The 21,818-nt window shown below is 38.0% G+C and overlaps 1 protein-coding gene across 1 annotated transcript in view; it reads left to right on the forward strand.

Moving 5' to 3' along the window:
• The first annotated feature begins 471 nt into the window (after positions 1-471).
• LOC107758190 (ubiquitin-like modifier-activating enzyme ATG7) overlaps positions 472-21,818 on the forward strand; it is a 74,113-nt gene continuing 52,766 nt past the window's right edge. The window contains exons 1-12 of the mRNA XM_016575867.1: positions 472-478; positions 1,218-1,272; positions 2,614-2,731; positions 5,195-5,272; positions 5,360-5,476; positions 6,033-6,179; positions 6,308-6,396; positions 7,858-7,979; positions 9,776-9,866; positions 9,950-10,001; positions 17,189-17,383; positions 17,939-18,092. Coding sequence (XP_016431353.1) covers positions 472-478; positions 1,218-1,272; positions 2,614-2,731; positions 5,195-5,272; positions 5,360-5,476; positions 6,033-6,179; positions 6,308-6,396; positions 7,858-7,979; positions 9,776-9,866; positions 9,950-10,001; positions 17,189-17,383; positions 17,939-18,092 — 1,225 coding nt within the window. The remainder of the gene's footprint in view (positions 479-1,217; positions 1,273-2,613; positions 2,732-5,194; positions 5,273-5,359; positions 5,477-6,032; positions 6,180-6,307; positions 6,397-7,857; positions 7,980-9,775; positions 9,867-9,949; positions 10,002-17,188; positions 17,384-17,938; positions 18,093-21,818) is intronic.

The following is a 21,818-nucleotide window of genomic DNA, read 5'->3' on the forward strand; positions in this document are numbered from 1 at the left end:
TGTGACAACAATTCACCATACTGCTGTTTGAAACACAGTTAACGGGAACTAACAATGAAAAAAAGCATTTATTAATCTTAATTCATGTTCATTTTAACAGTTTCTAATTAAAAGCAAAAGTTTTATCTATTAATATAATTGAATGGATCTGAACTAAGATGAACTAACAATCAATAGTTTATTACCTAACAATAACGAAGATTAACTATTGCGCGTTGTTAGTTAATGTTTGTTAATGCATTAACTAATGTTATCTAACGGGACCTAATTGTAAAGTGTCACTGAAATGTTTCGGTCATGTGTGGTTCGTGTAACAATCCAATAAAGACGAAGAAGAGTTTAATAATATTTAATAAGCCAACGATCAGGGTGCTATCCATGGTATCCACATTAAACATAGACGAGACCGGACAAACACTGGGAGCAAACACAGGGTTTAAATAAGACGGAGGACTAACAAGATAATTAACAATGACAGGTGAGAGAGATAACTAATCAGACACATGAGGGAAAACTAGGTCAAACAGGGAAGACTAAAGGTCCTTGCACACTGAGTCCGAAACTTTCGTATGCGTTTTTTCATTTTGTTCGCATTCGTCATCCCTTCCTAACATAATGCTTGCTACGGATGCGAAAATGCAGCCTATCAAAATGCTTGCTACAGATGCGAAAACGCAGAAAATCAAACCAGGTCCGAATTTTTTTACGACGGACGAAGGTTTCGGAGGCAGTGTGTAAACGTGATCGACACAACGTGAGGTCATATTTATTTTCCAACGTGCGAACATTTCGGACGAAAAATTCGGACTCAGTGTGCAGAGACCTTCAGACTAAGACAAGACTGCAGTGTGCTAGTGTTGCATTCTGAATACAGCAGCTGTCCTCAATGTGAATACTGGCAAATGTAGTAGATCATTTAGGCATGCATACAAAACATGCACACACTGTCTGCAATATACATGCATACTTCTGAAATATTAAGAGTAGTAGTGTGCTATCCTAACATAGCCATCTTTAGTTTTTTTCCGCTTCTTAAACAATCAATATGGCACTTTCTCTTGGACGTTATGCAGAAACAAAAGTGTTTATTTATAGATGCCACTGTGGCAATACTCCTCTTTCAGGTGTGTGTCACCAATGATTCATTTATAAATTTCACAGCCGAAAATGTCTGAGAAAGCTGTAATTTAATGCAAGTGCTTTGTTATAAATTGCAGGTGATCCCGTTGGCTTGCCGACACGCTTGACCCTGGAGTTCAGCGCATTTGATGTGTAAGTTTTCTGCAATAAAACCATGTAATGTAGTTGGGTATTCTGAAAGCCTTGGATAATGGCCCCAATATCACGTCTGTTACTTGTGAAATTAATGATTTTTTCTTGCCAGTTAAATCCTCAAGGATTGTTTCAGTAGAATTAATTTTACGTTTATGACGGGTGAGTAATTGCGCTGACTACACGGCACAGCTATTTGCAGCCCTGTAGTCTGGTGGAGACAGGAGAAGTGATGAGGGGGTTACGTCTGAGCCCCTGCAACCATCTGCATCCACGCTGCTTTTCTCCAAGAAAGAAAAAAAAAGCATGGCGACATTATAAAACAGATAGATCCCTTCAATTCGTAAACATAGGGCACTTTCCAATCATTCGATTCAAATGGCTCTGCAAAAGGCATAGGGAACAAGTGTACACAAGTGCATTACATACAGATAATGTGTCAAGCTGATATTCTATTAATTCTGTTCTAGAATTCTATTATACATTTTTCTAATATTACTATATAGGTTAATTGAATTTAAAATAAGGTTCCATTTCTTAACAGTAGCTCACAACATTTCTTAATATGAACAATGAACAATACTCATTTATAAATTTTAGTTCATGTTCATTTTAACATTTATTAATACATATTTTAAATGAAAAGTTGTATCTGCCAACATTAGTCAATGCATATGGTGTAACCATCCAAAAACGTATGATATTTGATATTTATCAATTCATGGTTTTGTAAAAAAAAAAAAAACAGTAAACAATTTGCTAGTTATGCCACATGACATTGTGAGAGCTGAATGAAATGAACATGAGTACATGCAAAGAGTACATTTCTAAGAACTTGGCTATGTTTTTGAAGGATTTCCCTTTTCTTTATGTTATGTTTATTGACTGGTTTCTTTTGTCATGTTGCACACTGTATAAAAACAGTAAGCCACTCACAGCTGTACATTACAGTGATTTTACCATAATCCATAGTATGTTATGCTATTATGGTTAGCCAATCAATTCAATTCGAGTTTATTTGTATAGCGCGATGCAAATCGTTGCAAAGCAGCTTTACAGAAAATTAAAGTTCCTACATTATATTTAGTAATAGCTTATCAGTGGTGACTATCTCAAGCTGATGTCCATTTGGCAGAAATGTACGGTAAAAATCAAGCAGTTAGTTAATGCCAACAACTAGTTAGTCAACATTTCCTGGTTGAAGAGCTAGCGTGTTAATGTCGGTACATGGTGCAAATAGTATACAATACAGGTTACACTGTGATGCTAAAAGAACAAAACCATGCATATAGTGAATATACCCAAATACAAGTAATATAGTGTATGAATTTTATGTTTCAGTGATGGAGCCACACCTGCTCGCTGCTGTCCAGCCTCTGGAACTCTGTACAACACCAACACATTAGAAGCCTTCAAAACCATCGACAAGAAAGCTCTCCTGGATAAAGCAGCCAGTGAGGTGCAGTGCTTTGATTCACTCATAATTAATTGTGCCTGTTGATAGCGTATTTGATTTGCACTCGCTGCCTGCATAGATCCAGTGAATGAATTATGCCAGTGGTTCTCAGTTCCAGTCCTCGCGTACCAGCGCTCTGCATGTCTCTCTTGTTTAACACACCTGATTCAGATCAGCAGCTCATTAGAAGAGAGCTCTATATATGAACTGTGTTCTGATTGACAGGGTCCCTACACAGTGTTCACTGCTCCCTACTCCTGAGCACAGGGAAATCAGCTGAAGTTTACGGAGCATTCATTCACGGATTTGCGCTACGCCACGGCCTGCAGCGTCTTCACACACAGATGAAAGTGTGAAGTGTGATATAATATACCTCTGTAAATAAATACAGTTTAAATTCAAGTCTCGCACACTTTTATGCCCTTTGAATGGAACAAATACGCTCCCTTCGAACTGGAATCATGGTGTAATATCCTGTGATGTCCACTTCACAGGGCACTTACTGTCGAATAGAACACACGTCTGAAGTGATTAGAGATACATACAAAATGTGCAGAGCGGTGGTACATGAGGACTGGAATTGAGAACCAGTGAATTATGTGATTTTTTTCACAGTGTATTGAGATGCTGAACATCCTTCTCCATCATTTGATAAATTACTGCTGCTGTTCGTAATATTCTTAATACAGTTTCATTTACTGCCTGCTTTCTGCAAATGGTAATAACACAATGATAATTGCCGTGGCCAAATAGTACAGACTTTTGCAAATAAGGCAGTTTTTTTAATAAACCCAATGTGTTTGTGCTAAAAGAATGTGCTCACCCTCCGGCCATCACATATGTAGATGAGTTTGTTTCTTCATCAGGTTTGTAGAAATGTAGCATTGCATCAGTGTCTCAGCAATGGATGCTCTGCAGTGAATGGGTGCCGTCAGAATGAGAGTCCAAACAGCTGATAAAAACATCACAATAATCCACAAGTAATCCACAGCACTCCAGTCCATCAGTTAACATCCAAAGCCAAAACAGCTCTAAACAAACGTGTGTGGATTTTGATGCGAGAGACAACAGGAGATGGACTTTTTCATTGGAGGAAGCGTTATTATGGATTATGGACTCAATGTATTTTTGTTAAAAGCATCTTAATGCTGGATTTGTTTCAGCTTTTGTCTTCTCCAGATGTTAACTGATGGACTGGAGCGCTGTGGATTACTTGTGGATTATTGTGATGTTTTTATCAGCTCTCATTCTGACGGCACCCATTCACTGCAGAGCATCCATTGCTGAGACACTGATGCAGTGCTACATTTCTCCAAACCTGATGAAGAAACAAACTCATCCTAATCTCGGATGGAATGAGGATGAGCACATTAGGGCTGTCAAAAAAAAATTAGAATTTCGAATATTCATAGAATTTAAAATAAAAATCCACATTTGAATGCAAAAACGTTGCATTCGAATTTTAGGTGTGCGTCAGGCAGTATTATCAGGGGTGCACGAAATGCGACGACGATGTAAGTCATTGCATTTTAATGTTTTTGTCTGTCCAGTTGAAGCCACTAGATGCGGCGCTGCTACATTGTTCATTCAAAATATTGCAGAAAAAGAGAACAATCAATGCGGGGAAGATGTTGTTTACGTCAAAACCGAAACCAAGCTGTTCACACAGAACGCATATTTATCGCATTTTTGAGAGAGACATCTATCAGCGTTGCACCCGCGTCTCGCAGAGATGGCATGTTTAGAAAGCTATGTAAAATTAATGTAAGTTACATTTTTAAGAAACATGTCTCAAGACTTTATGGCAGTTTTCCCCATCCCACTGCAAGTTTTTAAATGAAGAAAGTACTCTTTGTGATTGTTTTTTTTCTCGGTCCTTTGTATTAAACTATACATACATGCATGATGCTGTTTTGTTTCTAATTGTTTAAGCAACTTTATTAATTATATAAGGTTTATAAACATTATTTTAAACATTATGCTCTTTTTTCAAAGATAGTTGTTATTTTATTATGCTTTGAAGAAACGTGCATAATATTTTGTTCGATGCGCTCTCTTGTGGCCTCAGGAGAGAAGCCAAAAGCTTTTTCCCCCTAACTGAAATTATGCCTTTTAAATTCAAATATAATTAGAATATTGATAATATTTAAGTAAAAAATTCGAATTTAGTTTTTCAGCCATTTTGACAGCCTTAGAGCACATATTTAGTTTTTCGGTGAACTATTCCTTTAAGTAAGTGCATCAGCTGGGTATTTGAAGTGGGACGCACCTAATGACTTAGTTTAAATGCTAGGTTTTTGCGCTGAAATACTGTGCACAAAAGTGCCGTTTGGTGTTTTGTTTAGTGATTTTGTCCCAGAATGTGTTTCACAGTGTGAATGCATATTGCATTTGCATATACTAAATTAGAAATAATTTCTGGACATGTCAGTTTAATTATTACTGGTAGTGTTGTCTTCTTCACAGATTTGGAGCGTTATTCAGTCAGGGGCTGCGCTGGAAGACTCCTCAATACTAAACAAATTCATCCTCTTGACATTTGCGGTTTGTATGCCAACATTTTAGAAAATGTCTTTTTAGATTAATGTCCTTTCAGCCATTTGTTTCTGACTGGTCCTTTTGTTTATCCAGGATCTGAAGAAATATCATTTCTATTATTGGTTCTGCTTTCCTGCCCTTTGCTTTCTGGAGGGGGTCCAGCTGGAGCAGGAGCCGGTGTCATTAGAGTGCAGCTTCTCTGCCAAACAGGTGCGGAGAAGAGCCTGCGTCGATAACTCACTTCTGACGAGGATGCTTTGTGTGAAGGATAATGAGCCATTAGTCAGTGCATTATGGAAAGCATGTGCTGATTAGAATTTTTATGCATTTGAATGCATAATGTCATATAGGCCCTAAGATGACTGATGTGCCATATACAGTAGCACCAAGGAGTATTTGGAAACCTATTCTGTTAAAATACTTTCCTCTCTGTATTTTAGCTCCAAGTAAGTCATTAGAAAGTGAAGATGTTTTATTTTATTACCCTCTTCAGTTCAATTCAAAATTAATTTACAGTATATACATTTCCTTGAATTTATTCCATTGTAATGCCATTCACTAAATTCAAATTGCATCCTGTTCGCCACCTCGATTCAAGTGATTTTTCATTCAAAATGGTACACTGTCCTTCTTTACACCAGCTGTACATTTAGAGTGCATTTCAGTTCTTGCCTAACTATTTTCCAACCAAGCATAAACTTTCACTTCATCGTGTTGCATGAGTTAATGAGGTGGGCTGATTGCTTTGCATTGATCTGTTTCACAGATATCAAGCCTGCAAACGGCGTATGATAATCTCTGCGCCTCCAGCGGTACGACGGCAGTCCCACATTTTCTGCTCAAGTACACAGATGAAAGTGTTGAAGTCGCTCCTCTAAAAGACTTGAACTCCTTCTTCCCAGACCTAAAGAAGGTAATTTCCAGTATAAAGCTGGATTATTACTAATGGAATATTGCAAATTCTGTCAACAACATTTGAGGCTTGCTCTAGATTTGTGTTCTGTTGGTGTAATATGGCATGTGTCCTGGTTTGTTTTGAAGATTACTGTGGGTGTGTATGACCCATGCACACTGCCTCAACATCCTGGCTGGCCTCTCAGAAACTTTCTCGTCCTCCTCGCAAAAAAATGGTACGTCTGTAATGAGCTTTTCCAACACGCATCCCACTGGTGCTCAATTATAGCCCTGTTTCCACAGCTCCGCTCTTTTCCTCCTGACATCACTTTCAATCTCGAAAGTGTTTGTTCTGCTACTAAAAAATGTGAGAAAATACTATTTCCAACCATCTGCTAATATGTTGGGTTTTGTGGGAATCTATTGCACTGCTTGGCCAATCAAGGGTGTTGTTCTTTTGACCTTTTTTTCTGAAGTTTGATCATGCACATTCAAATCATATACAGTACTATGATGTTGCTTAGTATTTTTTCTCGGCTACATGGCAAATGAATATGGCAGCACCTTAGAACAATGCTATGTCCAGTGTACTTTAATAGATCACATAGTACTGAATGATTACTATGTTCATATACCGAGTCCAAAACACATGGTATCCCTAGTAAAAAAAAATACCTATGCCATATACTTTTTTTTAAATATGCATTTATTTCATACTAAGTATACTTCAAATCCAATAACATATCACTTAAGGCTTACTGATATAAAATTATAATTAAACTGTATTTGGAGTATTTCTTTAATGCACATTTCTTAATATTATGTCTAAAACGTGTTTTAATATCACTATTAATAAGGATTGTATGATCTCTGTATAATATCCGTCTTTAAATGCATGATATTTAAAGTGTTGCTGAAGTGTACTTGCAATAGGTCCACTTTAGCACACTCAAATATACTTCAGCATACCTTTAGTTGGACTCCAGCACTACTTCCGCACAATTATAGTGCATTAAGCACAAAATTAGTTGTTCCAATTTAGCAGACTTTAAGTATACCAGTTTAGTGTACCACAATTGCAGGGTTTTTTTATTAAGCACATAAATATGTAGATGTATTTTTAGTATTTTAGCACAAAATACATGCATTTCAAATACAATTTAGTATATATATATATATATATATATATATATACAAATTTCTTTTTCACTAGGGATTACTATGGCTCCAAAAACCAGTGGATTGATGTACACTTAGTAACTTGAAGCATTTTGATAGTTTGCTCATTTCATTTACACTTGGTCCCACAAATATCTCCAGAAAATAGATGTAAATCCTGAGAGAATATAGCGCTCATCAGTTTAAATGAAGATAACTGCGTCTCGACCTTCACAATTTCATATGCACCAGAATATGCACCCGCCCCAAAAACATAGTATTATCATTGTACCATATCTAAAAAAAACATGGCATTACCATGATGCATATCCAAAATTAACATGAAAAATGATGCACTGTTCGTGAAATGCAGTGCAGGTGGAAGATTTTGGAAATAATGCTGTATTTTGCAGCTTTCGGAGTTAAATGTCATCTGTGCTGACTCCACTAGGCATCGTTTCTTTGTAATGGTAAGCTTAAGGTCACTCCAAAGGCCGCGTGTGCTCATGGTGGTGTGTGTTTGTGCGTGTGAATGCCAGGGGTTCACAGCTGGATGTGCTGGAGGTTCTGTGCTTCAGAGACAGGACTCTACAAGGGAGCCGCTCAATTCGGCACAGCATCATCTTTCGGGTCAAGCTTCCAGACCTCACGGCTTCTGCAGGTAATTTATCTTCTTTGCCCGAGTGCTTCAGAACAGCAGCATAAAGGCTGGGCTTTTATCTGGCTTCAGGAGAGGCCAGACACCATTTAAATGTTAATACAGAGTCCTCAGACTGTCTGCCACAGGTTTCAGTATTTTGTAGCCGGTTGTTGGGTCATATGAAGAGCTTTGCACTCTGTTTCTTCCTGCCTACTTTAGGAAGATGCTAATTATCCAGATTCAGATTGTTTGATTTTGTTTGCATTATCATTGCCCTCCTCAAGATCACGCAGAATTTAACCTGTAGCTAAGTGATTCTGTAGACCTTGATTAGCTTGGGTTAAGGAGTGTTTGATTAGGTTTGGAGCTGAACTCTGCAGGAAAGTGGATCTCAAGGGCCAGAGTTACCCACCTCTGCCTTAAAGGGACATGGTGCCTCAGTTCATTCATAGTTAATCCTGCCTTTAAATAACATTATGAGTGGATAAAGAAATTAAATGAGACTAAAGTTTATGATATGACTCTGTTCACTTTCAGTTATTGATGTCTAGTAAAGTTTATTCTTCCTGAGCTGGGACATGCTTGTCTGCTCAGATCCTTCAGTCACTGTGAACTGATGGTGGAGATTCCCTGACATTCACCCTCATCACACATCACAGCCCATCAGACTCGTGAATTCCTGTGGGAGTCGCTGCACTGATGGCGTTAAGCACTGTGTGAACTGGGCAGAAACAGCCGGGAATGAAAGGACAGCGCTGTAGGAACCTCCTGACAAGGGCTATTGAAAGCCCTTCCTGATCAAAATCCGGTCGTTTCATTTTCACCTAGTATGCCTTCATCGCTCTCTCAAACAGTCCATCCTCCTGTCCTTACACCGCTGTCTTTGACTGCTGCGGTCCTTCTTTTTCAGATGCACAAACACGGATGTCTTCACACTTCAGTGAGGTTTGCCCTTCTGAACTGTGACATTCACTTGCATTGAAATCTCACAGTGTGTGATTGAATGTTGGGCGATCCACCATCGTTTCACCAAGATTAACCTACATAGCCACATATACGAGCGATGAGGCATCTTTGGGCACCATTCACTCACAGTGTTTTCTTGTATTCGAAACCAGATAGTGAATACGGTTTGATTAGCTAATAATTTTTAAGAGGAAAAAAAAAATACTCGACTAGTTGACGAACACATGACTTCAAGGAGTAGTTCACCCAAAAATGAAAATTAGCTGAAAATGTGCTCACCCTCAGTCCATCCCAGATCAGGATGAGTTTGTTTCTTCATCAGATTTGGAGAAATGTAGCATTGCATCAGTGTCTCAGCAATGGATGCTCTGCAGTGAATGGGTGCCGTCAGAATGAGAGTCCAAACAGCTGATAAAAACATCACAATAATCCACAAGTAATCCATACCACTCCAATCCAGCAATGAATTATTAGCATTGTTTTTTTTATTTTTGGGTGAACTATTCTTGGAAGTCATGTGATCGTCAACTAGTTGACTGGTGGTAACAAACTGGAATGGACCGCAGGGATTTTGAAACCTGTTTTAGAAGTTGAACTGTTGCTTAAACAATGACTGTTTTCAAAAGCTATTGTCACTTGAGACGCATAAAAACAAGCAAAATATGATACAGTGGCCAAAGACGTATTGTATGTCTGATGCATTCGTACAGTTAGGTTGAACTTCAAATATTTCTTTACAATTATTTTACCTGTACGACACCAAGCAAAGTGCCTTTTATATTAATATTGAAGTCAGTGTAGCTGTAGGCATGTGTTGCATTATATTTATGTTTACTAACTTGTTTATGCAGTATGTCCAAAGAGTGTGGGTTGGGAGAAGAACGCTAAAGGTGCGATGGGACCTCGAAGTGTCAATCTCAGTGAATGCATGGACCCTAAAAGGTACGAAACACCTGGCGTCAGTCTATACACTTTTAAAGTGGTTTTCTCAGTGGTATGTGACACGTTTCGTTCATTTCCTCAAGGCTTGCCGAGTCTTCTGTCGATCTCAACCTGAAGCTGATGCGTTGGAGGCTGGTCTGTGTGTAATTATTGGCACAGTTAAGCAACCCATCCCTCCCTCACACCTAGCAGACTGATCTGTGTGTTTATTGGACTAATGATGCCTGAATAAACATCTGAGAGGCTGTATGAACCTATACTGTGCGGGCCGTTAGTTTGAGACCCTTGGATTAACCAGTAGGACTCAATTTCAACATGCAATTATCCACAACAATGAAGTCTGAATTATTCATTTTAATATTGATGAATGTTATTTGGCTGGTCTGCAGATGGACTGAGAAGCTAAACAATGTGTTTGACCAGTCCAGGTCACTGGTGTTCATTATCTGAGGAGTCTCATAGCATTGTTCATTATAACCCATGTTCATATGAAATGCAGCCTCATTTATATTCACTGCTCAACGGTCCTCTCATGCATCACTGAGCAGAGCGTGAGGACCGGCTCTTATGGCTTCATGCAAAAGCACATTTCCTTTTCTGTTTTCACTGCAGTTGATCAGTGAACTCCCAGACTCAAGTCTGAAAATGTAAGTTTACATTGTAAAAAAGAAAATAATTCTTAATTGACTTGCCTGGATAAATAGAGGTAAAAACAACAAATTACCAAACAAGGAACTTCATCTGCAGTGGAGCTGCACTGGTTTGTCTGAACAGCTAGTTGGTCGATGTGAAACTGAGGTATAATCGTTGCTTTCAAGGGGATGCATGTTGAGATGTAATCTTGTACATGAAATTCACACATGCTGTGCTTGTTTTTTTTGGAATATCTTCAGTAGGGTTGGAAATTAGAAGGATTTTTTTTTGACAAAGCACCAACCCCCCACCCAATAATTGGTCTTATATGTCAAACCTTTGGTGATTTTAGCATTCTGAACAATTCAGTGAATGAGTGCGTCATTAAAACGAATCAAACAGATCATGGGATTGAGACTAGTTAGTGAGTCTTTTGGAGGTTTTAATTTCACGTAATTTAGACTACACTTGTTGTGCTGTTTTTTGAAGTAACATAGTTTCTCCTCCGATGCATTGTATTATGGTGTGTATTAGTGGTAGTCTGTATGGTTTTAAGTAGGGGTGTAAATCAGACGGTTCATCATGATATGATCTGATATCGATTCTCATAGCCAAGTTCGATACGATATTTGCTGATACCTCAAAAAATGTTGTGATTGCCTATTTTACACAACCAGCTACATTTTTATGAACTCACAAATGCAGCCAATATATGTTACATCAACATTTATTTGAATTTCCACTAGGGCTGTGCGATTTGGGGAAAATATCAAATTGCGATTTTTTTGGTCCTGATCACCCTGTCAGGGTTTATTCTGAGATAACAACTGGCTGGATGTACATTATCCCCTACATATATATATATAAACACCACAGATAAGTGTTTTGAAAATGCACAGTGTTACCTCTGTATACCAGACCACAGCTGCATAGTTAACATGTTGTCTTAAATATTTAAGGTAAAAAAGATGCTGTACAAAAATATATGTAGATAAACCAACTGGTCATCATCACTAATCACCAGTTGACTAGTTCTGTCTCTAATTCTTACTTTTTTAAACTAGCCGTCTCATCCATTTCTTCATTTGGAGAAGCCTTTCCTCAGATAGGGTCCCATTGCTAAGCATCAAAATCAGTTTCTGGGCATGTTGTGCGAGTGTTTTCTGCTAAGCGGTAACATCAGACTCATGTGACTCAGACTTCTGCTGGCCTTCATATTCATGACTCTGTGTGGGAACGCTGTTGGCAGGTGTTCCCATCCACGAGGCCTGCGAATCCTCTCTGCTCTCATATCCCCTTCACTTCCTGTGATTCATCGTGCTGCCAGCTTCAACAAATGTCATTCCAGAAGGCAGTTTGGCCATTAGCAACCAAGAAAAAAGTGGTTTGCTGATGCATTATTGTGACTGATTTTGAGCTCACTACAAAGAGTTTTCAATACATTGAGTTTCCACTGATTTGATTTAGAAAGGTCTGTAAATCGTCTAAATTAGTAGCTCTCAACTGGCTTTGCTTTAGGACCCATATTTCACACTGGACAGCAAATGGAAACAACAATGTACAAAGATAGTTATTATAAAAGTAACAACATTTTCCTTATAACCAAAATTAATTAAACCTACCATGCACTGCATATGCATAATTACTAATGTGACATAGGCTGAACAGTCACACTTTGGTAAAAGTATAAACAACAGCAATGAATGAGAATGACTGTTAGAAAACAACTCATCCACTCAGACATCGTCGCTTTTGATCATGTCCAGAACACAGAGGGCCCTGGGGCTGTAGCAAACCCAAGGGCCCCCTTCATAGTAGCCTATCTTGTGTCACAATGTTTTGTTTTTTGTTTTTTGTTTTTCTTTTTTCTTTTATTCCCCTTAAATCTCCAGCACACAGAGATACAAGGAGTATGCATACTAAATATTCCAGGGCAGACTATAACATAATAAAAGCATGAATTCATTAACACCAAATATATGAGGTCAAAGCAAACAGGTTTGCTTGGGCTAAGATTCAGCCCATCCGGCCCACATGTTTCCCCATAAATGTTTTGCTGGGGTTAGGGCCTTTAAATTGGAATATTTTTGATTTTTGGTTGATCAAATTTTTCTTGATTTATGCACCTGAGAACGTACGGGTTATCTTTTTGGAGCGCATAAAATATATATTTTTTGCTTCAAATTGACCTGTAAACATCACAATCATAATAGAAATTCATCATTTTATAGTGTAAAAGAGTGCACACAATCCACAACACATCAGAGTGTCGACACTTTGCAGGCATTTCCTGAATGACAGTTTTGCTGGGGTTAGGGCCTTTAAATTGGAATATTTTTGATTTTTGGTTGATCAAATTTTTCTTGATTTACGCACCTGAGAACGTATGGGTTATCTTTTTGGAGCGCATAAAATATATATTTTTTGCTTCAAATTGACCTGCAAACATCACAATCATAATAGAAATTCATCATTTTATAGTGTAAAAGAGTGCACACAATCCACAACACATCAGAGTGTCGACACTTTGCAGGCATTTCCTGAATGACAAAACATCAGAATTGAACCAGTATTTCCCACAACTCAACAATAGAAATAGGTCAAACTGACCTGCAACATAATATAAGTGTAATTATGAATTCAAATATTTTATGTCTTTTTAGTCTATATAATATAGGTTACTGGTATATATTAAATAATTTTTCAGCACCTATTAAACTTACAGTTCATATTTATCAATTAATCCAATTACCACTTCCACATCAAATTTCCAATATTATCAGAGTAGCACAGTATTAGAGAAGAAGGCAAGTGTGTGTGTTTCATGAATTTAAAGTGGCATTACAGATGGATTTCTGTGTGCAATGGCCCAATTCATTGAAATGTGTTGTTTATTTTCCTTACTGATTTTACTGATTAGTTGTTGTAAACATCCATGTCACCTCACATTCACCTTCATTTCTACAGCAGGTTGATGGGTCAGTGTTCATCACTGTAGCTTTAGTTTCTGTCTAATCGCCGAAATGCAGAAACATTACACTGTTGTTGGTCAAGTTATTATCTGATCACACCTCAGAAGGGCCTCATTATAAAAGACTCTTTGGTGCCAATTTCTTCATTTGCTCCAAATGTTATTTTTCCGAGTGCAAAGAGCGGAAGTGCTAAAACAAGAGCGAGAGTGATATCCTTATGTAAGACGCGCACCATCTGATCAGTTGAGCTGTGGACGCTCGTGTGTGTGTGTGTGTGTGTGTGTGTGAACGGATGGGTCTTATTAAGGGATGGTTCAGTACACCTGGCTAAATAATCTTTGCGTTTCTATCATGTCTTTATTTGGCAGCCGTGATGAAATGAGCTGTCTGCTTTGTTTACTCTGTGGTCATCATTAATTCATCTGCTCATCCTGTATCGATCTGCTCCCCCATTCGGCTAATTACGCCACTCGTTTTACCTTCACAGAACCCCTGCGTGTGTCAGGCCAATTAGACGGGCCAGATATCCACAGTAATTACAATTCTCTCTCTCTCTCGCCCCTCTTTCACTCAGATAGTGGCATGAGATGACTGCTCACCTCGCAGAACTGAAATCATGTCTTCCGTTACAACAAATGTTGACACAAACATGCTGAATATATGCCAGATCAATAGATGTGGTCAGATTGCCAGTGCTGCTTTCGAGCGAGAGTGATATCCTTATGTAAGACACGCACCATCTGATCAGTTGAGCTGTGGACGCTCGTGTGTGTGTGTGTGTGTGAACGGATGGGTCTTATTAAGGGATGGTTCAGTACACCTGGCTAAATAATCTTTGCGTTTCTATCATGTCTTTATTTGGCAGCCGTGATGAAATGAGCTGTCTGCTGTGTTTACTCTGTGGTCATCATTAATTCATCTGCTCATCCTGTATCGATCTGCTCCCCCATTCGGCTAATTACGCCACTCGTTTTACCTTCACAGAACCCCTGCGTGTGTCAGGCCAATTAGACGGGCCAGATATCCACAGTAATTACAATTCTCTCTCTCTCTCGCCCCTCTTTCACTCAGATAGTGGCATGAGATGACTGCTCACCTCGCAGAACTGAAATCATGTCTTCCGTTACAACAAATGTTGACACAAACATGCTGAATATATGCCAGATCAATAGATGTGGTCAGATTGCCAGTGCTGCTTTCTGAGCTTTGATGCTCTTGAGAGTTTATGTATGATCATTTTCTCAAATCTACAGTAGTAAAACATATCTCATTCATTTTGTTTGTGTATTTCTTCCCTCTTGCTTGAGCTGAATATTGAAGCCCAGTGGTCGAATTGTATAAAAAAAATTCAGGGGGCATTGTATGGTCAAGTATTTCTTTGGTGGGGCGGGGGGTCCTGTAGCTAACTTTATACAATGATTACAAAATTTGTCTTATTTTTAAACACATTGTTATTTAACAAAATATAAGCTTTCTTAAATGAACTATGATTGATAAGCTGTTTTTCTTCTGGGGCCTGAAATGGGATTTTTTTAAACGAGGAATTAAACTATATTTTGCTGAATGTGTTTTTGCTGGTATCGTGGCTGATTTAGGCCTGTCCTGGATAAATAAAAATGACACTGAAACCACCAGTAGGTGGCAGCAAGTCCCTGTTTTAATAAATGATTCACTGAATCATTCAGTCAAACGATTTGTTCTAAATGGCTGATTCAATTAGAAATGTAGCAAGTGACTGTCTTGATGAATGGATCATTGAATAATTGACTCAGGATTCATTCATAAACAGATTCATTCAGGAACGAGACCCTGCAGTGTTGCTCTGCACTGTTGTATAAAAATTAATAGCACATTTGTGATCATGCACATGTGCTGATATTCAGGAAAGCACTCTTGCTTGTGTGATAAATATAAAAAAATCATACAGGGATATTTTTTTTCTTTCATAACTTGAATTATAGGGACATTCTAACTGCGTTCTAATAGAAATCATCATGCAGTGAATGCTTTTCGACTCTCAAGACATGACTTTGTTTTTTCAGTGACATACTCGATAATATCATTTCTCAGTATAGTCTGTCCGCCCCTCATAGTCACACATACAGCACAATAATATTATGTCAGGGGAAGGTCTTTAAACTCTAATCAAGGAAATATCATACCTGCTGTTGTCATCTTTTTCTCCCCTCAGTTCGAGCCCTGTTGAAGCCTTTAACTCACTCTGACAGGTTGAAGTCAGCTTCTGATGAACTATTAAAATCCTTCTGAAATGTCAAGGTGATATGACTGTCTGGAGCAGACAGTGTCTCAAGAATGCCTTATTAATAACTTGATAAAGTCTGAATTGAAAAAAACAAAATCTTAAAAGAATAAACAACAGTGAAACAATTTTGTTTTAAAATAACCTGTATCATCAAAATCAACATGCAGGATTGAATGTTGAACATGACTGAAAACCCATATAACAGTAGATAATATCACAGAGAGGTGTCCTTTAGACCCTCATAGTCAGAATGCCTCTTGATCAGTAAAATATATTGAATAAATATATAACCTTATTTGACGTGACAAGATAAGTTCAAGTTGTCAAATTCAAAATGGCCAATGAACCCCAAAGAAATTCATTATTCAAACAGATATTAATATACTTTTGTCATAAAAAGTGTTTGAAAATGATTTACAATAATTCAGATATGGAAACACATTTTAAAGCTCTATTAAAAATGTTGACAGTTACACCACTTGATGTTTTAAAGTCATTAAAAAAACTTGTTGAAAAGGGACATAAATGTTCTTCAAAAATGTTTCAATACAAAAGTAATTATTATTTCTATAGCCTTTTTCACATACAAATTTGGCTATACAGTCAAAACAAATCAACATTAACTATCTACGTTAATATATTGGTCGGACTGTGAGAATTAAGTGTCTTTGAGTTCATACTGGGTTTACAGATGAGACAGACATTAGTTTAGCAACAGTCTGGGAGTGGCAGCGGTTTGTCCTTTGTGAGGTTCTGTGTGATTGAGTTAAGATGGTCACTTGGCAAAGGTTGCAATATCTAAGAACTTGGCGCATACATTTTAAATATTTTTTTTCTTTTCGTCTTAGGTATAGATTTGTCCGACTTAAATATGTTATTAGTAATCTTTGCTAAATTAAATGAACATCTGGTTGATGATAATCTACTTAATCTTACTTTTTCATTCTGACAATGGTACAGAAACAGCACTTGAGATGTGAACGATAAACACAATACTTAAGAGATTTGTCTTGCTTGATATCAGTGCGGCCTTTGATAGAATGCATGAGATTATTCTCATTCATGGACTTGAACAATCATGAATTGATTGTTCATAATGTACTTTTTTGTGGAGTCCCAGGTGGCTCTGTATTAGGACCTCTGTTGTTTATATTGTATACAGTATGTGACCTTTAGGTAATGTAATCAAGAAGCATGGGATAAACTTTCAGAGCCATGCAGATGATACACAGCTGCTTATTTTCAAACCTTCTGAAATGCAGAATTCTGCAAATGGCCTGACATGTTACTTGTTATATACTTCAGAATGGATGTACCAAATTTCCTGTCACTATCAATTCTATTGATAGTGGGTGCAAACATCAGTGTTTTTACTTAATATTTTAAGCATAATGTTTTAGCTTTTCAGTAACTAAAAGTTTTTGTATGTCATCTTTTGTGAATATATTATTCAGAATGCAGAGGGCTACAACATGAGCATCCCAATGCCAGGCCACCCAGTGAACTTCTCTGAGCTGACAATGGCTCAAGCTCGGCAGGATGTGGAACAGCTGGAGAAGCTTATCTCTGAACACGATGTGGTCTTCCTGTTGATGGACACTCGTGAGAGCCGCTGGCTTCCGACCGTCATCGCTGCTAGCCAGAGAAAGGTAGCTTCCTCCCTCCAATCTTTCATTATTTATTTATTTATTTATTTTCTGCTCACGTGGCTGCCTGCCTTTTTATTGTAGGTTATTGTCACAGTTGTTGGTAAGTGCTACACAGAGTTTGTCCTGTATCTGATTTAAGAACCTTTAACTACAAATAACCCCTACCTGACATAACAGGGTGCTTCTATATTTGCAGCACTTTACTCTAAAATGGGCATACTGCACATATGTATGTTTATTATAACTGATTACAGTAGCAATATTATTATTATTATTATTATAAAAATTGTTTTAATAACATTATTATTAGTTTATAATTACTATTAAAATTATTTAATGTACATTATAATTATAATAATAGTTTTCTGTTAGTAATAGTAATAGTACAGCTGCTAGGCCCAAAAGGCTGAGAGCAAATCCAACCTAAAATCAAATTCGAAACTGGAAATGAAGTTTTAAAATTGTTTTGCTTCTTTGCGTAAAATCTTTTGGTTTACTTGATATGTAGACTGTGAACCTTTTTAGAGAGAGTTCAATATGTCGGTCTCTCTGCAGTTGATAGTTAATGCTGCTCTGGGATTCGACACGTTTGTGGTAATGAGACACGGCCTTAAGAAACCCAAAGAGTCACAGTCTGAAGAGTCCAGCCCCATGTCTGCTTCCTCCAACTCCTCATGTTCCTCCACACCAGCAACCACCATCACACCAGGTACAGCTCAAACATATCCATGTGTTTTTCACAGCTTTTGTTGCTGTTTAGATTAAGTATGTTGTAAAAGCGGAATGTAAACACAAAGCAGAGCTTTACGGTAAACCTCAAATGCAAAATGTCAAGTCATCAGTCATCACAGTTAAAGGAATATTTTACCCAATAATGAACATTTGCTGAAAATGTGCTCACCCTCCGGCCATCCCAGATTAGGATGAGTCTGTTTCTTCATCAGGTTTGTAGAAATGTAGCACTGCATCAGTGTCTCAGCAATGGATGCTCTGCAGTGAATGGGTGCCGTCAGAATGAGAGTCCAAACAGCTGATAAAAACATCACAATAATCCACAAGTTATCCACAGCACTACAGTCCATCAGTTAACATCTGGAGAAGACAAAGGCTGAAACAAATCCAGCATTAACACGTTTTTAACATCAAACTGTTGTTTCTAATAGAGGTCGACTGATGTATCTGTTTTGCCGATTAATCGGCACCGATAGTTGATTGCTGGAAGTATCGTCTATCTGTAAAAATCCATGCCGATAGTTTTTCCGAGTTGCGTCTGTTGCTGGAGCGGCTGAAGCTCCGCTGTCATTATACAGAGCGAGAGCGGCCTCTAGAGGCGGAAATCACTGACAGCACGTGCTGTTTGTTTTGACACGTGACACTGAGAGCGCACACTTCAGACGCGCGGATTTAAAACATCGACAACTAAACGGTGTGTACACATTATACTGTAGTGCAGTGTTACTCATTGCGTGGCTCGCGAGCCTCATGCGGCTCGCCAAGCTTTACTTTGTGGCTCGCATGGCAGTAAATAATACGATGATATGATCATGCAGTCAATACAAATATTTCATAAAAACAAGCGGGCTATAACATAACCCATTAAAAAAACTCACACCATGTCTACACCGCACGCGAGTGGCGCGATCCGACAAAAGACAATAGAACCCAGTGATGTTGTCTACACTGGATGCGGCGCAATGTGACGCGACACGATACCCATCAGTAAACTGATGCCTTGCTCTATTTATGATGAACTGTACTGACACTACATTGAGATGATTTGCAACTGTAGTGTCAACAAGTGTAGACAGACTTTTAGCGCAGCGGGGCGCGGCACGACAACTGTGCGTCCGGTGTAGACACGGTCAGGCAGTGTCTGCTCAATTACAAATAATTTATATAAAAAAAAAAAATACCTAAAACAGCGGCATTACAAGATGGAAATATAGACTAGAAAACATTAAAAACAAGCAGGGCTATAACATAACCCATTAAAAAAACTCACACCATGTCTACACCGAACGCGAGTGGCGCGATCCGACAAAAGACAATAGAACCCAGTGATGTTGTCTACACTGGATGCGGCGCGGCGCCACGCGATGCGACACGATCCCCATCAGTAAACTGATGCCTCGTTCTATTTATGACGAACTGTACCGACACTACGTTCAAATGATTTGCAACTGTCGCTTTGTCGCGTCAAGTGTAGACAGACTTTTAGCGCAGCAGGGCGCGGCACGACAACTGTCGCATCCGGTGTAGACACGGTCAGACAGTGTCTGCTCTATTACAAATAATTTATATATTTTTTTAAAAATACCTAAAACACCGGCATTTAAGAGATGGAAATATAGACTAGAAAATATATTTACACTTGCTCTGTCCTACGTCCATGACACTGACTCACTGCGGAGTTGCCAGTTTTAATCTTAACAGCTCTTAACGCCGAATGTGCACTTGGATGGTTAGATACATGATGGGCTAGTATAAAAAATAAAATAACTTAAGGTCTTTCCAGCATTAAGGTAATCCTGCTTTTTTAAAAATAATCTTGTCTCAGTTACAAATTTGACTGGTAAATGATAAAGAATGATAGCCCCTTTTGTATTGCATTGCATTGCATTGCATATGACAGATTGATAAAAAGACATGCTATTTATGACTGGATGTCATATCAGTGCGGCTCCCATGAAAAAAATAGTGAAGACCACTGCTGTAGTGCATGCTTTCATTTCATTACTAAGTAATTATTTTGTTGACTAGATGCTGCATTAGTGGAGAAAGAACAGCAGTATGTTTGCTGTCAAGGCTGAGAGGACGCACACATTAGCAGCACCTCAAGCCATTAAATCAATGTGACCAAAACACACACAAGTCTGACCCAAATGTTTAATGTTACGATTGCTACCGTCTATTTGCATTAGTTTATATCCAGCTATATCCACTTTAATGCGTTTGTTATCCATTGAAGTTGCAGATTTAAAGCTGTGACGTGAGAAAGCATGCTGATATGTTGATTTAGTGACAGAAATCCTGCCGCGCCGCAGAGCGCATTCACACAGTTTTCCGTTAAATTACATTATATTTGTCCCAAATCATTGTTAATGTACATAATGACTTCATATATTTTTACATTTTGAAGTTGCTTCTGTTAACATTAGTTAATGAACTATAACTTTAATGATCAATATATAATTTGCACATTTTATGTACAAAGTATGGTTCAGTACTGTTTCAGTATTTTTTGTTTTTAAATAGTAAAGCACTATTTTAGTTTTCGTTCAGCATCCATTTTAAAAACTATCGGTTGATTAATCGGTATCGGCCAGTGTGGTCCCACCTAGCTATCGGTATCGGTAAAATCCACTATCGGTCGACCTCTAGTTTCTAATAGCTCTTACATATTTGTTATCCAGCCACATATTTGTTTAGAGCTGTTTTGGACTGTTTTGGCTCGTAAACGGTGCTTGATCTGTGCAGATTTCTCTCCTGATTCAGACCAGATGGCTTTTTTTACTGGAGGAAGCATTATTATGGATTATGAGCTCGAAAGCAACGGTTTGTAGTTAAAAACGTCTTAATGATGGATTTGTTTCAGCTTTTGGCTTCACAAGACGTTAATTGATGAACTGGAGTGGTGTGGATTACTTGTGATGTTTTTATCAGCTGTTTTGTTTGAATTACAAAATTGTGATCACCATGCCTGTCATATCTAACATTCATATCTGAATTTTCCATCCACCTTATTCCTGACGAGCCTGCTGCGTTTTGAATTATGGGTGGCACTTCCGGTTTAGGGAACTTCCATTCAAAAAGGTTGCCCTATAAATAAAGCTTATCCGTCTCTTTGACTGAATGAGCTGTCGATTTGCCTTCATGTTTTATTTTCAGACATCATGAGAATAACATAACGCTTGGTATTTTAACGTGACATGTTATAACAAGAATATCTATGGCAAGAGCTCTTTTCAGTCGCTGCATTTTTTTCCTCATGATTATTTTCTTTATTCCCTTTGCATTCCGCTGTAATAGTATGAAAAAGGACAACATTCTGTTCTCTCGGTTTAATTTACGATGTATCCCATTAATAATTCTCTGGAATGCACGAAAAATCTCCAATTTTTCTCCTCCTCACGTCTCTTTCCAGGTTTGTTTGTTTTCACAGGTAAATACAATTTATCATCTGTCGAAATGACGGAAATCACTTTGAAATATTATCACGCAATGCTTAACGCAAGTTAATGAAAATTTTTGATTAAGGCAACGTATATATTAGAGTGATATTTCACCCGTCCGTTATTGCTGTGGAAAGAGTAGTGCTTTTGGGGTTATTCATAGTCTGTTGAAAGTACCTTGTTTATGCTTTTACACTTTTAAATGTCATTTTAATGTTCGATGGTTGAAGGGCGAGTAGAATAATGCCATCTCATTCTACCCA

This window comes from Sinocyclocheilus rhinocerous, unplaced genomic scaffold (assembly GCF_001515625.1).
Source record: "Sinocyclocheilus rhinocerous isolate Xijiao unplaced genomic scaffold, SAMN03320098_v1.1 scaffold1574, whole genome shotgun sequence".
NCBI classification, from domain to species: Eukaryota; Metazoa; Chordata; class Actinopteri; order Cypriniformes; family Cyprinidae; genus Sinocyclocheilus; species Sinocyclocheilus rhinocerous.